The sequence below is a fragment of the Amia ocellicauda genome, chromosome 4 (assembly GCF_036373705.1).
Source record: "Amia ocellicauda isolate fAmiCal2 chromosome 4, fAmiCal2.hap1, whole genome shotgun sequence".
Classification (NCBI taxonomy): Eukaryota; Metazoa; Chordata; class Actinopteri; order Amiiformes; family Amiidae; genus Amia; species Amia ocellicauda.
Window position 1 is genome coordinate 33,687,797 of NC_089853.1, and position 18,059 is coordinate 33,705,855.

Sequence of the window (18,059 nt, forward strand, 5' to 3'; positions counted from 1 at the left end):
CTGGGAAGTGTCCTTGTCCTATATAGGAGAAGCTGTTTTGTATAACATTTCCCCCATAATTGGAATGAGCTGCCATGTGGATTTCAAGCTGTGGTTTGCCCAAGAAAATTTAAAAATTTATCAGGATGGTGTAGGTGCCAGAGCTCTAGGCTTTGATGATGGTCTTAATTAGCTCCCAACTATGCACCATCTCCAAAAAGATGTGACTGATTAAGCGCATATGAGAACAGGCTTTAGATTCACATCTCTATTTAAAATTAATATATTATATGCCTATTTTATACTTACAAGAATATTCTTAAAACAGAAATAAACAGTAGCCTAAGAACAGAATATTTCCTTTGGCAAATTAATTATATAGATTATATTCCTTATTCTGAAGGCATTTGTTTCTTAAAGTTTAATACTCACTTTCACTGCAAAAATTAAAAACCTGCTATGATACACATACTATGAACCCTTCAAGTTTAATAATAATAATAATAATAATAATAATAATAATTATTATTATTATTATTATTATTATTATTATTATTATTATTATTATTATTATTATTATCATCTACCAGCCTTTTGGGCTATATTCAACCAAATAGCTACATCTACATCTTGTTATATACAATACCTTACAATGATTCAGTATATGAAATCATATTTTTTTTACTGTAATGTATTAATCTGATTATTATTATTTTTTTAAACAAACAAATAAAAAAATGTAGAGGGGTATAGTAAAAGTAAAATGGTTGCATAAATATATTTGTAAAAGTTTTAAATAGTCATGTTGTTAAGAATACAACAGGACACCTAATTAAACTAGGTACAAAGTGAAAACAACTCATCATCATTGCAATAAATAACTCTTATGTTTTAATTACAAAATCATAACTCAAAATACAGGTAGAACAACAACAACAACAACAAAATAACAGGTATCAGTGAAAGGGCCCTAGATGAATAGTAAAATCTACACATAGTATACTAATAGTTTGAGTAATCTTGCAAAGAATATCAATTTTTAATTCATGCTCATTTCCTTTCCTAACTGCACACTGAGAAAAGTAACACCTGATCTTTTATCAATAAAGTAGTATGTCAGTACGTAGCATCTAAGCACCCTGTTAAGAAGTCTTTGCAAGTAAATCCCAAATAGGCCTTTGTGTATCTTGGAAGCACTGGACTTAAATGGTACTTTAAGATCCTAGACTGCCACGGTTGTCTCAGAAGCCTAAGAGACTCATAAAGCTGATGCTTGCCTGATACTTCCTCCAAGAACGATTTTGTAAGAGATTCTCTTAAACTGACATTTTGTACTTTTTTTCCATTATGATTATTTTATTCTACAGGATTAGACACTGATTCATATTTTATGAAAATACACTTTTACAGTGAAAGACCGACCTTCAGAAATTATTAACAGAGGTCATCAGCGTGTTTGATGTGCTTCCTGTTTGCAGTGAGTTTTGCCTGAGGTACAGGAGGAGGTGATATTACTAATTGAAGATCATATAGAAATCACCTGCCTGACATGAATGATAAGAACAAACTTTACTGCAAATGTGAAAGCCTAGCTATTTGTCTTAGCTCTAACTGTGAAATGTTCAGTCATATGGTTGTTAGTAAACTAAGTACCTTTTCATTCTAAAAAGTCTCAGTGATTTTATAACGTGAAAATGTTTCAGATACAGCCTTGGTTACCTGAAATTAAGAAATAGTTCCCCACATGAGTATGGGTCGTCACCTTTGACATGGAAACACATTAAATGCTTTATAATAAAGCTGCAAAAAGGCCCCTGCCCACAGTGACCCACTTGGCCTGCCCCCTATTACAGCCCTAGTACACTGCAAGTTGGTGCAACTGTCCAATATTTTGTAGCAGATGTTAATAATTTAAAATGGAAGTAAATATATTACTTATGTTCAGTAAACAACAATACTTATTGCTTAATATAATCAGTAAAGTGAAAACCAAAAAATACACTCCAGAAGTAATTTTAAGTTATAGCAAAGAAATCAAAGTAATCCAGAATAAGTAAAGCCATGTAAATTTGCAGTAATGAAAGGTAAATAATAGTAATTCATAGTAATATGCAAGTAAATGTTTTAATTTGTATTGCGATTATATTTTGTAAGTCACCCTGCATAAGGGCATCTGCTAAGAAGTATGCACATTGCACTTCTTACTGTGCTTCCTTATCACTTTTCTCCTGATTTTTTTAAAGAAAACTCCTTGGTCTTCAGGTCAAGTAAAACCCCTCTGATTACACAGAGCTTGAAACCTTAAAACATAACACTACTTTTGCAACGTTTCATACAAATATTTTGCACCTGAACTGATTTAGAATTGCCATACCAAAAGGGCTGAATACTTATCCAATCAAGAATCTTCAAATTTGCTTTGAAAATATTATTTAGCTATGTATATAAACCTGTACATCACATAAACCTGTACACTGAACCCTGTCAGTTCAATAAATAATAGCCTTATTATTTGCAATATTTATAATATTTCCAAGGTTTGTTGCCTGACTTGGGTGGTAGTCTTGGGAATATGCTATGACCACCCTTTCAGATTGGCTGACCCGTTTCAAATGCGTTTCAGTCTGGAACAGTAAGGTGGGCCTCCTAGAACCCTTCAATTGAAAATAGATGCCTGTGTTCCAATTATAATCATACATAACTAGTAACAGCATTCTGAACCTTTATGATTCTTATCAGTTCTGGATATGCATGAAACATTATCAGGTTTGAAGCAATAGTGTACTACCAGTGGTAGTAAGAACAAAACAGCAGTTCACAATCAATTTTCTAGGTAAAATATAAAGTAGGTAATGTTTTATATCCACAGGTTCAGAAAAACCTGACTTGTTAGAATACCATACTGTACGTCACTACATTGGCAAATAGTTCGAATTCCAAATTGAACACATGAAGTAAAGTTCAAAGTATGTTTCTGTATCTTTAATAAAACACTTTTATGAAAATATAACCCAGAAATCTAACTGTAATAACTGCAATCCTACAAAATTGAAAGAAGGCAACATATACTTAAACCACTGGCTGATAATCCAAAGTTTATTATTCATGTGAAAAGCCAATATACCAGTGGATATATTTTACTGCAAATTGGCCTCAGTTACGCCCTTTAAACTTATAATGGAGTGAATATTTTGCTATCAGTCAGAAGGCTTTACACTTATTACAGAGTTAATTGAGACAAAACAGACATGACAAACTTGGACAAGGAAACAGCTGATTCTTTCTGAAGGAAATCTAAAAAGAAGCAGAGATACATAATAAAGGAGTTGTCATAGGTCAGAGGAAGGAGGTAAAATATGCTGACCATACATGTTCTATGAATTCATATAACAAAAAAGAAAAATGTTAAAATCACATGCCTCACAAAATCTTTTTCTATAACTAGGTTTCAGTTTTTACTTATAACTCTACTTACTATATAGAAATAACAAATTATCATTTGTATAATACTGTACCATTAACAGATTTCTGCTGTACTGTAATGATTATTCTCTCTTTCAGAAATGCATGGTAATGTCAAAGGGAAAAGTTTTTGCAACTATATGATATTAATATCCTAAACATATTTAAATATTTTTTTTAGTTAAAATCCAAAAATGAAAAACAATAAAAATCTACTTTTCTCTTCACAGTAGAACTGCATACTTAAGGTGATTAGAGGTGATATCTTTGTGATGCAAATTACTTCTCTTTGAAGCTTTCCTCTTATGAATCTTTCTGCATCTCGAAAACCCAAGATTCTCTGTCACTGCTGATCTGGGAAATGGATAAGTTTCAGTTTGTCTAAAGTCGCAAGCCATTACTGTCTTCTGGACACTTCTAAGGAGTGCAAAGTTTGCATTTGGTCTCTCTCTGATCTGCAAAACCTCTTGAATTTAACATTCAGTGTGCAGAACAGACAAAAAAAAAAAAAAAAACACTCAGTAATTTCTATTTAGGGCTTAGATTCTGTTGCTTTGAAGATGCAAAGACTGTGATTCTGTCAAATCATTTTCTCTCTCTCCCCCTCGCTATCTCTCTCTAAAACACTTATTTCTAGAACACATTTAAACAAAAATACCCAGTCTCTTCTCTTTGTAGTATGTAATTATCAAACTCCATTACCATACATTTGTATATAAATATTTAAAAAAATGAACCCTATTCATGGGAAAACTTTGTTGGGAGAATCCATCCAAAATACTCAACTGTAGTGGCCGCTTGGTCTCAGTGTACAAAGAATCTTGTAGCTGATTTTTTAAATTTTAATTAATGCAGTTTAACAGGCATGGGAGAAATGAAATGTTCAGCTAATTATTTAATGTATATTCTTCTCTTTGTTCCTAACTGACAAGGACACCAAAATATGATAATTTTGTGGTACTGCTCTATATGATGACCCCTTAGCTGAATCAGTGACTGACTGAGAGTGTAATTAAGCCTCTCTTCTTTGTGATTTTTGTTCAGATTCCCACTTCTCACAGAGGCTGCTAATTGGCATGAATTAGCACTGGATTCAGGTAGGTTTGTGATGGCCGCTCAGGCACACTAAAGACGAGGCGATGGGCCACTTCAATTCACTTTAGAGCCTAATGGCCTGTCAGGCTTTTGACACCATCTGAGAACATTTGTGTGGGCATTATAATCAAGATAAAGTCAGAAACAGGCTTTAGCATACCTCATGTGGTGGAACCACCTGGTAAAGTTTAGAAATAAAACAGCTGATTTTCTTATGTATGAGATGCTGGTTGCTAACTCTGTTCATATCATTAGTATTCTAAATATTGGCTCCATGACATATGTGTCCTTGGAATGTGCTGCTTTTCATTTGTTAAATCATGAGTTATAATTTATACATAGCACATTGGACGGGTTTATTATATTTAATTGAATGGAGACTTTTGTTATGTAGGAACACTGCATGTTTCCCTTCTACATTTGTATTGTAATAATGTTGATATATCATGTACTCATAATAGTAACAATGTATATTAAGGTGATGCTTATTAATGTGTTATTAAGCATCTATATATATATATATATATATATATATATATATATATATATATACACTATGGTTAATATATACTTTATAAAGCATTAATGTATAATTAGTTATAATTCAGTTATAGCAATACATGGAATGTATTTTTTAAATACTTTATGATCTTTAAAATCATTTCTGAACAGGTTATAAAGCCAACTTCACTACTGCTTTGACACATTGAATATACATGATTTATAAGAGGGGCACATTTTAGCTACCTGTTCGACTTTGTGGCCATTCCATATATTGCTATAACTGAGATATTACTCATTTATAAGACAGTATTAATATATTAAACATGTATAATAACACATTAATAAGCCAATAAAGCGTTACCAAAATAATAATTACAACCTTAAAGTTTATTTAAAATGTGATTATGTCCACCCAGATATATGATGTAAAAGGAAGTGCTCTGATAGGCTACATCTAGTCATTTTAATGTTGACCATGTTTCCACAGTCTGATCTGCTCTGCATTTTACAAATGTTTTCACTTTATTTTTTTGATGTATTTTATATTTGCTGTACCCAATACTATACTATAAAAATATATGAACGTTACAGTTTATTTACTACTACTTATACTAATTATGTTATTTTTGTATTGATAAGAACATAAGAACATAAGAACAAGGCCATTCGACCCATCGTGCTCGTTTGGTGTCCATTAATATATATTAATAACTTTGAGGACAAAATGTTCACTTGCTGCCTAATATATCCCACCCACTGACAGGTGCCATGATAACGATATTATCAGTGTTATTCACTTAAGAACATAAGAACATAAGAAAGTTTACAAATGAGAGGAGGCCATTCAACCCATCGTGCTTGTTTGGTGTCCATTAATAACCGAGTGATCCAAGGATCCTATCCAGCCTATTTTTTAATGTTCTCAAATTTTCAGCATCTATGTTGGGGAGTTTGTTCCAGATTGTGACGACTCTCTTTGTGAAGAAGTGTCTCCTGTTTTCCGTTTTGAATGCCTTGAAGCCCAATTTCCATTTGTGTCCCCTGGTGCGTCTGTCCCTGCTGATCTGGAAAAGCTCCTCTGGTTTGATGTGGTCGTTGCCTTTCATGATTTTGAAGACTTGAATCAAGTCCCCACGTAGTCTCCTCTGTTCCAGGGTGAAAAGGTTCAGTTCCCTCAGTCTCTCCGAGTAGCACATTCCCTTCAGACCTGGAATAAGTCTGGTTGATCTCCTCTGAACTGCCTCTAGAGCAGCGATATCTTTCTTGAAGTGTGGAGCCCAGAACTGTACACTATTCCAGATGAGCTCTAACTAGTGCATTGTACAGTCTTAACATTACTTCCCTTGTTTTAAATTCTACACTTTTGACAATATACCCTAGCATTCTGTTTGCCTTTTTTTATTGCTTCCCCACATTGTTTGGATGGAGAAAGTGAGGAGTCCACATAGACTCCTAGGTCTTTCTCATGTGTTACTTTATCTAGTTATATTCCTTCCATAGTGTAATTATAGTGGACATTTTTGTTACCTGCATGTATTACCTTGCACTTGTCCACATTGAATTTCATCTGCCAGGTGTCGGCCCACAACTGAATATTATCCAAGTCCCTCTGAATAGCCTGTGCTGTCGAGATTGTATCTGCTGAGCCACCTATTTTAGTATCATCTGCAAATTTGACAAGTTTAATAACTATCCCAGAATCCAGATCATTAATATAGATTAGAAAAAGCAAAGGCCCTAGTACTGATCCCTGTGGAACTCCACTAACAACCTCACTCCAGTTAGAAGTGACTCCTCTAATCGACACCCTCTGTTTCCTATACCTCAACCAGTTCATAATCCATCTACTTACATTACCCTGAATGCCTACAGCTTTGATCAGTCTTTGGTGTGGAACCTTATCAAAAGCTTTTTTTAAATCTAAGTATATCATATCATATGCTTTCACATGATCTACAGCTGCAGTTGTATGTTCAAAACATTCTAATAAATTAGTAAGACATGATCTGCCTCGTCTAAACCCATGTTGACTATCTCCAAGAATATGGTTTTCATTAAGATGCTCCTCTATTTTCTGTCTAATAATTTTTTCCAACATTTTATAAGTGATGCAGGTGAGACTGATTGGTCTGTAATTTCCTGGCTCAGTTTTGTCCCCTTTCTTGTGGATTGGTATGACATTTGCTGTTTTCCAGTCAGTTGGCACATCCCCTGTTCTAAGTGTCATTTGGAATAATTGAGTTAGCGGCCTATAAATAATTTCCCTCATTTCTTTAAGTACTGTTGGAAATATACCATCTGGCCCAGGTGATTTGTTTGTTTTTAATTCTGCTAGTCCCTTTAGTACCTCCTCCTCATTTATCCTGATCTCTCTTAGGATTTGCCTGAACTGATTGTTAACCTGTGGCATGTTATCTGTTTTTTCTTTTGTGAAAACCTCTGTGAAATACTAATTTAGAACATTTGCCACATCTTATTCATTTTCCAAGATACTTCAATTTTTGCTCTTTAGCTGTTTCACTTCCTCTTTATTGACCTCTTGCTGTTGTAATATTGAAAAAAGCTCTTTGCAGTAGTTTTAACTCCAAGAGCTATGTTTCTTTCTATTCCCCTCTTTACTTTCCTGATCTCTTTCTTAAGATCTCTTTGCAGCTCAACATATTCTATGTATTTTGTTATGTCTCCATCCCTTTTGTAGGCGCAATACAACATTTTCTTTCTCTTGATATTTTTTTGTATACTTCTATTAAACCATTTTGGCCAATGTTTTTCGGTCCTCAATTTGCTAAGTTTTGGTACAAATTGCTCCTGAGCCTCAAGTAGTATATTCTTAAAATATAACCATCCATTTTCAACTGACTCTGTATCCAATGTGCTCCAGTCTACCTCTTCTAAGTGCCGCCTCATACCTTCAAGGTTTGCTTTTCTAAAATTGTAGACCATTGTTTTAGACTTGGACCTTGTTTTTTGAAATAATGCCTCAAAGCTAACCATATTGTGATCACAATTTGCCATTGGTTCTCTAACTACTGTCCCTCTGAATCTGTCTTGGTCATTTGAAATGATCAAGTCAATGCATGCACTCTCCCTGGTTGGTTCCCTGACAAATTGAGTTAGAAAGCAGTCATTTACCATCTCAACCATCTCTATTTCTGCCTCTGTAGTCCCAACCGGGCTTTCCCAGTCTTTGTTTGGGAAATTGAAATCCCCCATTGTAACAGCCACATCCTTGCTACATGCAGTCCTGATTACACTGTACAATGCACTCCCCTTCCCCACCCAGCAAAATGGACCCACTGAAACTGCAGATTTTCATTGCAAAATGTATTTGATTTGATAATTGGATATTTCGCAGGACTTTTTTTTCTTTAGATTTTCTCCTGGGAAAGCTATTGATCACAGTTTGATACATTTGATTGGGTCTAGTCCTTAGGGGCTTTACAAATAACTGATATTCAGCTTCAGAATACCTTGTTTAAAAATATGTAATATAGTAAATTTCAGTCTGATAACTGTATAATAATTTATTAGCATCTGAAAATCCTCAGTTGTAAACTAACGTAACTGAAGTGAAAAGCTGGGCTACTCCAACCCACTTCATTTGGACATAACTTCATGTAACGTTCTCATGATTAGGGGATTTTGGGTGATTTGTTATGGAATTACCTGCTTACAAAATACACTACAGTAGGATCTTTGTTAACATTGTAATTTCACATTTGTTTGACAGTACTGCACTACAAGATTATTTTGTATTTTTTTTTTAATATTTCCAAAGTCAAGCAGCATTTGATTGGGAAGATAAATGCATTACTTTAGCCAATTACAATAAAAGTGTTAAAACTCTAAATGTCAGAAACAAATAATCTATGCAACATATGTAATTTGCTTTCAGTTATAAATAATTTACTTTAAACCCATTCAAAGTAAATGTGAAGGATTTAAAAAAAACAGCTATCAGAAGAATACTGGTAATACTCAGATGAGCTCATTCAAGTACGGGAGAGATATGGCAAGCCAAATTATCATTTAGAGATATCTCTAAATGCATTTCAAGATATCTTAAAATATTTTGAGATATCTCTAAATTATTTAAAGATATATTTAAATCATTTAGAGATATCTGCAAACCATTTAGAGATATCTAAATAAAGTGCTTTTTAAATATATCTCTAAATGATTTGCAGATATCTCTAAATGTTTTGAAGATATCTTTAAATGATTTAGAGATATCTCAGAATCATTTCGAGATATCTTTAAATTACTTCCTGTTAATTTAGAGATATCTGCAAATCATTTCAAGATATCTTCAAATGACTTCCTGTATTTTGACTGAGATTATCACTTCCTGTTTTCTTATTCAGTTACATAGAAATGAATGAACAAGTTAACAGGAAGTGGTCATCTTGGGCTACATACAGGACGTCATTTGAAGATATCTCTAAATGATTTGCAGATATCTCTAAATGAACATTAAGTTATTTGAAGATATCTCTAAATGATTTGCAGATATCTTTAAATGATTTAGAGATATCTTTAAATATTTGAAAATATCTGGAATTATTTGAAGATATCTTTAAATATTTGCAGATATCTTTAAATGATTTAGAGATATCTTTAAATGATTTAGAGATATCTCTAAATGATAATTTGGCTTGCCATATGTGGTATTCTGGACAAAGAGAAGATAATACGCACTAAGAACACCGTCAACTTTAAACTAATAAAGTGATGACTACGTTTTTGCTTTTTGTTTTTTCTCTATGTGACTATGGGCAGGATTAAATAAAAAATGTCAAAAAAAATAAAAAATAAAGCATAAGCAGCATATCTGCGAATGTATAGCACACTGCTAAACTTTCGAGGTATTAAATCTAACACGATTTGCACCGCAAAATGACCTTCTTGCAGCTCTTTTCTCACACAACACCAGGGAATAAAACACAACTTTCACACACCCACTACTAGAAATCTACACAACTATACTCAGTTGTGGTTTCATTTTTAGTTAGATGCTACTTTCTTAATTTTTTTATGTAAACGCCATGATGTACTGTTGTAGTTTGCTATTAGCGGCTGGTTGAAGTTGTATTTAATCCCGCCCCAACAATAAAGTGGGAGTGGTCATGTTTCCGCTGTATTAAATCAAGAAAATACCTGCCCGTATGGCACAGGTTTGCATAGGTGGTGATCCATAGGCTTATTCATTGACTATATTCAAAACTATGTGTCTTAAAAATTGTTTCCTTCTTAACAGATCTTTCATTTGAGGAGCAGCCTATACTATGGAGTAAATATTAAACCTCATTCATTCTCACTACAAGGTGATATATTCAGCCTATATCCTATATAAGGTGGATGTTTCCATGCATGATACATTTGGCATTAGTTTATAAAGTTTTACACATTACAGAAAATGTGGGCTTTGTTCCTTTCAATTTTCACTGGTGAATGCATTTTCTCCTGTTAACAAACAGCTGATTCCAGACGGAGGTATATTCAACAGAAGGGCAAATGCAGGCCAGTATCCATTTATATTAGGTTAGCATACATATTCTTGTTAAAATATATCCGCATAACAACAGTTCTCAAGTTAACCATTAACTGTTGTCATATCCAGATACCACATAGAAATCCATTTAAATATACTTACAGTGTATGTACTGTAGAACTGTGTAACGCACTAACCACGGATTGAATGTGTATTCTAATTTATGCATTTTGTAATCAAGGTTCAGAAACATCTGTAAAGGCTTACAATAATTTCAATAATATATTTTTTAAGACTCCCTGGATAAGGGCGTCTGCTAATAAATTAATAATAATAAAAATTAATGCATCTCTCTCTCTCTCTCTCTCTCTCTCTCGCTCTCTCTCTGTGTATATATATAGTGAAGGTGACTTTTAAGAGACAAACACTGCATCAAATGACTGCTGTCAAAGCAGCTGTAGTGTAAACATGCAGTGTAATTGCTATTATGAATATTGACATGAATAGGTAAAGCATATGGAGACATCTGGACAATATTTAGGGAGTTACAGGAATATATGGTTGCCTAACTTGCAAGCCAGTACACATCCAGTGTATGACATTGAGTAGATAAAACAAACAAACAAGACAAAACTGCAAAACTGCAAAATTGCACAACGTAGCGGATACATTTAGGATTGGAAGAAAGTATAATTTTAAAAAATTATGAACTCAACAGTTACTTATTTAGTAGCGGGTGGTCAATGTTTTGCCTTATCCCAGGCACAGTATACAAAGTGGAAGTGATAACTATACATGTTACTAAATTTAGCTGTGTAACACATTCATATATTTAACGTGTTTAAACATTGAACACTGGTTTCTGCATTACATCATTTGTCAGTGTGGCAACAACTGTACACACATTCTTTGGAGAGAATATGGCACAGGTGTGCTGCTCTCAGGATAAGTACTGCCCCTTGTGACACCAAGCAAAACATTTGTACTTATTGCAAGTTACAGTAGATGGCATTGAGTGATATTAAAATTATGTATTTCGTAGTGATGTACACATCACTGTTCAGTTTCAAACGATGATAATAAAAAATCACATTACAATAAGGTGTTTATATCACAATACGTGTCCATGGCTGGGATTAAATCAAAATTTTGACACAAGCAATAGAAAATTACACAATTGTACACAGTTGCAGCTTATTTTTTAGTTGCTAGATTCTTCTAATCATAAATGTAACCACTCATAGCCGGTGCATCATTTTTTATTTAATTTGCACTGCTACACATAAGATTTACATTGATCTGTTATTCACATATGAACCAACACATCTGCATTGATCCATAGATAATAGATAACGCCTTAATAAGGGAGTCTACCGATAAATAACAACAATAATAATAATAATAATAATAATAATAATAATAATAATAATAGTAAAAATAATCTACACAGCTCTCATCAATGGTGGATTTGTTTTTTATTTGTTCTTCTACTTATATTTGTAACCACTACAAAGTTGTGGAACTACAGTATTTCAATAATATGCTAATAATCTGTTCTCAACAATGAATTTCAAACCATGCTTCCCCTAGAAAGATCATTCATAATGCAATGACAAACCTCCACAATACACTGCACATCTTCATGAAAAAGAATCAAAGAAATTAATTTTAAAAGAGCATTTTAAAGAAATGTAATATGTTATTGATCCAGGAAACAATTATTGCTGTGTTTGGGTGTAAAGCCAAAATTCATTATGTTAATAATGTCACACTGTTATTAATGTTTACAGTCTTGTTTCCCTTCTTTCCCTGCACAACACCCTGTTTCCCTGGAAACAAGGTGTTAAGGTGGTAAGAGTGAGAGATTGTAAGTGAAGTCTGGCCCTGACAAGGAACTGATGATGTCATAAGTAATGTCTGAGGGCAAAGAGTCTCCTTTGAAGCAGTCATGCCCTGCAGGCAGCTTGGAAGTAACCGTCCCTGCTTTCTCTAATAAATGGAAAGAACAGGTGGGGAGTGATAAATTAGCCAGCCCAGATACTGTATCTTCAAGACACAAAGCTAGTAGATATTTGCAGGGGTTATTTTGCTTGTAAATTTGAGGGTTGCAGCTGCAAATTACCTGTTTTCTCTCTTTACTTTTCTATCTTGTTTAGTTTTTTCTCATTCTTAGGCACTTATCTAGACAAATTACTAGGTTCCCAGTAGTGCAGATACCAATGCTGCAAAGCCTTAAGCTAAAATATATTGAGATCTGGTCTGTTGTAATGCATAAATGCAGGATGCATTCCCAATTAGAATGAACAGACAGCAACCTGACCCACTGGCAGGTTACACAAGCATAGACTACTCCTGCCCACTGGCACAACAACCATGTTTAGTAGCTACTGTCACACAATGTCAGAAAATAATGTCTATGAGAACAGTTAGAATACTGCACTGACAATATAGTAAACGAATCCCAATGCAGGATTATAAAACAAGACTAAAAGCAAGCTGCATTTGATGTCAGTGCTATGTATTTTGCACCTGAATATAACAGCACATAAGGCAAACAAAATATTTCAGTTTTTCAGTCTTTATTATTTCATAAAAAAATAATAAGGCCTAATCTGGGTCAATCGACCTGAACTAAGGTTAATTAACAAACTTCTTCAAAGCTGCAGTAGATGTTTGTTAGGACAGATATTGTATTGGTGACTTTACTGAACTTGTCATTCTAGATCTTGTCTGAATGCATTATATAGAAATGAAAACACAGTGGCTTTATACACATTGACTTTTGTTTGTGTACTTATTTACCCATTGTTGGAATATAAATAATTAAATGTGTGAGTGGAATTGGTGTGATTTATTACTACATAAGCCCCCCTTTAATAGGCAGAGGGTATGGTACCCACCTTGTAGATGCCCTGGTCACAGCCGTTGTAAGTACTCTCCATGGTGTAGCTTCTTAGGACCCCCATCTCCCTCCACACCACCACCCTCGCTGTCGACTCCCGCGACTTCTCCACCAAGAAGCTACAGCTGTTGAATGCGAATGCTGGGGCGATTCTGTCAAGAACTTTCGAAAGTGTCTTTAATGGAAACAAGCAAGAACAATGTTGATTTTACCAAAAACATACAATAAATAATTATATATATATATATATATATATATATATATATATATATATATATATATATATACACACACACCGATCAGCCATAACATTATGACCACCTGCCTAATATTGTGTAGGTCCCCCTGTTACTGCCAAAACAGCCCTGATCCGTCGAGGCATACTCCACTAGACCTCTGAAGGTGTGCTGTGGTATCTGGCACCAAGACGTTAGCAGCAGATCCTTTAAGTCCTGTAAATTGTGAGGTGGGGCCTCCATGGATTGGACTTGTTTGTCCAGCACATCCCACAGATGATCGATTGGATTGAGATCTGGGGAATTTGGAGGCCAAGTCAACACCTTGAACTCGTTATGTTCCTCAAACCATTCCTGAACCATTTTTGCTTTGTGGCAGGGCGCATTATCCTGCTGAAAGAGGCCCATGCCATCAGGGAATACCGTGTCCATGAAAGGGTGTACATGGTCTGCAACAGTGCATAGGTAGGTGGTACGTGTCAAAGTAACATCCACATGAATGGCAGGACCCAAGGTTTCCTAGCAGAACATTGCCCAAAGCACCACACTGCCTCCACCAGCTTGCCTTCTTCCCATAGTGCATCCTGTTGCCATGTGTTCTACAGGTAAGCGACGCACACGCAGCCGGCCATCCACGTGATGTAAAAGAAAATGTGATTCATCAGACCAGGCCACCTTCTTCCATTGCTCCGTGGTCCAGTTCTGATGCTCATGTGGCCATTGTAGGTGCTTTTGGCAGTGGACAGGGGTCAGCATGGGCACCCTGACTGGTCTGCGGCTACTCAGCCCCATACACAACAAACTGCGATGCACTGTGTGTTCTGACACCTTTCTATCAGAACCAGCATTATCTTTTCAGCAATTTGAGCTACAGTAGCTTGTCTGTTGGATCGGACCACACGGGCCAGCTTTCGCTCCCCACGTACATCAGTGAGCCTTAGCCACCCATGACCCTGTCGCCAGTTCACCACTTTTCCTTCCTTGGACCACTTTTGATAGGTACTGACCACTGCAGACTGGGAACTCCACACAAGAGCTGCAGTTTTGGAGATGCTCTGACCCAGTTGTCTAGCCATCACAATCCTTACGCTTGCCCATTTTTCCTTCTTCTAACACATCAACTTTGAGGACAAAATGTTCACTTGCTGCCTAATATCTCCCACCCAGACAGGTGCCATGTCAGGTTATCAGTGTTATTCACTTCACCTGCCAGTGGTCATAATGTAATGGCTGATCAGTGTATGTATATATATATATATATATATATATATATATATATATATATCACTACACATGTTCTTACAATTCATTTCAAACATTCAATGTTGAAAAACCTGCCACAGACTACATAGGTAAGGAGATAAGAAAGGAAACCAATATGCATTTAAACATTGTTGTGTTATGAAACAGTGGTCAAATGTTTTGTTTTCTCAGTAAAGAACTTGTGTAGATCTTTAAATATACTGATTATAATATTTAAGAGTTCTTATTACAGAAAAATATATGAAATGTAGAAATAGGGCATTGATGGCACTCAAATATCCCAGGGTATGAGGGCTGTGTTAGTAATACAAAATAAAGAGTGAACAATGTCAAATATCATCACCCTACCATACGGTACTAGAATAAAATTAAACTATAATTCCAAGATCCAGTCCAGGAAATTACAAAGCTCAAAAAGAAGACAATGGGCATTGATAATGCACTTTAATAAAGGATAGGCATATAGCTATTATTAGTAGTACTTTAATAGTACTAGGATAGTTTTAATTCAACAAACAAACCAGACAGCCACAAAATTAGATACAAAGAAAGTGACATTCCGTAAACTACTATGACGGGTTCTTTATAAAACTATCAAATGCATTTCTATCAACTTTACCTGGCAGTTTATTTATTTATAAATATATAGAAAAATTATCAGTCAGCAATGTTCTTTTATTGTGGTGATTTTTGTAACTTTTAACATTGCTCACTTCAACTTCACAATTGTATTCTGAATCCATTTCTTCATTTAAGTGGCATCTTTAAATGGGACATTGTATTTTTTATTATCTCAAAAATGATCTCAAAAGTATTTAAGACAATTCTATATTAATAATAATAATAATATTATAATTATTATTACTATTATTATTATTATTATTATTATTATTAATAATAATAATAATAATAATAATAATAATAATAATAAAAACCTCTATAAATGTTACTACCAGGAACATTACAATAACCTTAGAAGAATGTTTTCTATCCACCTTTTGGGAAAAATATCTGAATGAAGTTCCACTAGAGTGAAACCGTTGTATAGAAATCTAGTACTGCTTCAAAATGCCAGTACAGATTAGTATAGCAGTTTTTAAGAGATATATGTCTTGATATATCTCAAATGAGCTATGCTGTCAAACATCATTAAGAAGCATATTTCCTTCCTTTCTATGTTTAAATAACTTTAATAACCATCAATTACTTGATACTTCTCTATATCTCAATCCAAAATCTTAGCACTATTCCCAACATTGCATTTTTAAGAAATTAAGTTGTGTGAACAAAAGCCTTCTGGGCCAACAGCATTATTGTCCAGTAGTACCCGGTATCCTGGTTCTTCCTTCAGCGTGGCGGTGTTGATGGGCGAACCAGACTGCCAGAGAGTCTCCTTCACACTGCAGCCATACAGGAACACGTTTTTCTTCCTTGAATGACCGTGATAATCACAGAAAACCTATGAGCAGAAAGTGAGCAGTCCTTTGTCAGGTCAGCCTTTAGGGCATTTTCTTAATGGGAGGGCTGGATGTACAATTTAATTCAGTGTAGTTCAAGGCCTTCCAGGCTGTTCTTTGAGCTTTGATGCCTGGAGAGCTGGGTGCACATAGTGAAATCACTGCTTTTCTGTGCCTTATTAAGCTTACAGATTATTGTCAAAGAAAGATTAATAGTTTCCAAAAGATAATGTATGGAAGAAAGTGGCTCCAAGAAATATATAAAGCAGTAGAAGAAGTAATAAGGAGTTTAAGAAAATATCTGACAATATAGACAAGAACACACAACACATACAGGCACTACATTAAGATGTAAAGATCTATATATATATATATATATATATATATATAATGTTTAAAAGCTGATATATTAGCAGCCTTGTCTTGTGCATTAGGAACATGTGACATTTATTTAACAACATATGGCACCATGGTGAGATGGACATGATGCTGGTCTCATTATATAGGTGAGGTCTAGGCTACACAAAGGCAGACATATGGTGAAAGCAGGTGATATTTTTTCATAAAGTGCAGAAATGAGCAAAACAAACACCAAACAAAAGCGTAGCTCCTCTTTGAGCCTACCTAAAACTGTGAAAACAGGTCCCTCTCTAAAGCACATATAGTAATAAAAAGACGAACACATGACAACCAATCCAAATCTCAAATCCAAAGTCCAAGTCCCAAAAGTTTTCCAAAAAACAAAGTTTAATTGCTAGTGATTGTCTGGCCAATCAGGGGAGTCCTCCAGGTCAGGTGCTCCCAAGAGCTTATTTGTCCCCCAGGGCATGCATTGCCCTTCAGGGCAGCCATTTTGTGCCCCACCCTGCACAGCACCATACAGAATAGGATTTTCCATGTGTTTAGTCAACATGTCTTCAAGGTCAATAAAAGCAGAAATGTAATTAAAAAACATGTATATATTCAGATAATAGTTACATTTCTCTCTTTTTATAAACATTATCACCCTACTCTTGTACAGTACTATCTATAATACTAATAGCAGTACAACAACGGTTTCCTGAAAAGTGCAGTAGGTGGCAGAGCTAGGAACAGGCATTGGAAAATAAGATGCACACCTAGTACAAGGCATATCATATAATGATGGGAGGCAAGTAAAAAATACAACAAAACAATACAAAAAATGAACGAATATGACTGATATACACATACTTAAATTGTTTGTATGTATATAATATGTCCAGTAGTTTTGATTTCGTAACCGTTTATTTGCTTTCAGTATGTGTCTTTTGAAGATGATCGGACCTAATGATTAATGCCTTGTGTTTTATGCGACATGCTATTTAAGGCTAAACTCACAATTTAATTCATGATTATGTTTGGATGCAATTTGGATGTAAGTACACTCAAATGATCAAAGTCTACACTTCAATCACATCTTCAGTGTTTCCTTCCAAATCCATTGTGGTGGTGTACAGAGCCAAAATTATGACAATTGTGTCACTGTCCAAATATTTATGCACCTAACACTATATATTTTATATTAGCACAAATGATATCTTGTCAATCTGTCAGCTTCATAGCTTTCTTTTCCCTATGTTTTTACATTTATAGGAAGAGGTCATTGACAACAGTTGTTGTCAATCTCGGCTTTTTATTATTGGTATATA

General features: G+C 34.6%; 1 protein-coding gene across 2 annotated transcripts in view; it reads right to left on the minus strand.

Moving 5' to 3' along the window:
- Nucleotides 1-18,059, minus strand: part of agbl1 (AGBL carboxypeptidase 1) — a 250,858-nt gene that overhangs the window by 57,058 nt on the left and 175,741 nt on the right. For both annotated transcript variants that reach the window (XM_066701926.1, XM_066701925.1), the window contains 2 exons: nucleotides 16,260-16,391; nucleotides 13,432-13,608 (listed from right to left, as the gene is read on the minus strand). In XM_066701926.1, the coding sequence (XP_066558023.1) occupies nucleotides 13,432-13,608; nucleotides 16,260-16,391 (309 nt within the window). The remainder of the gene's footprint in view (nucleotides 1-13,431; nucleotides 13,609-16,259; nucleotides 16,392-18,059) is intronic.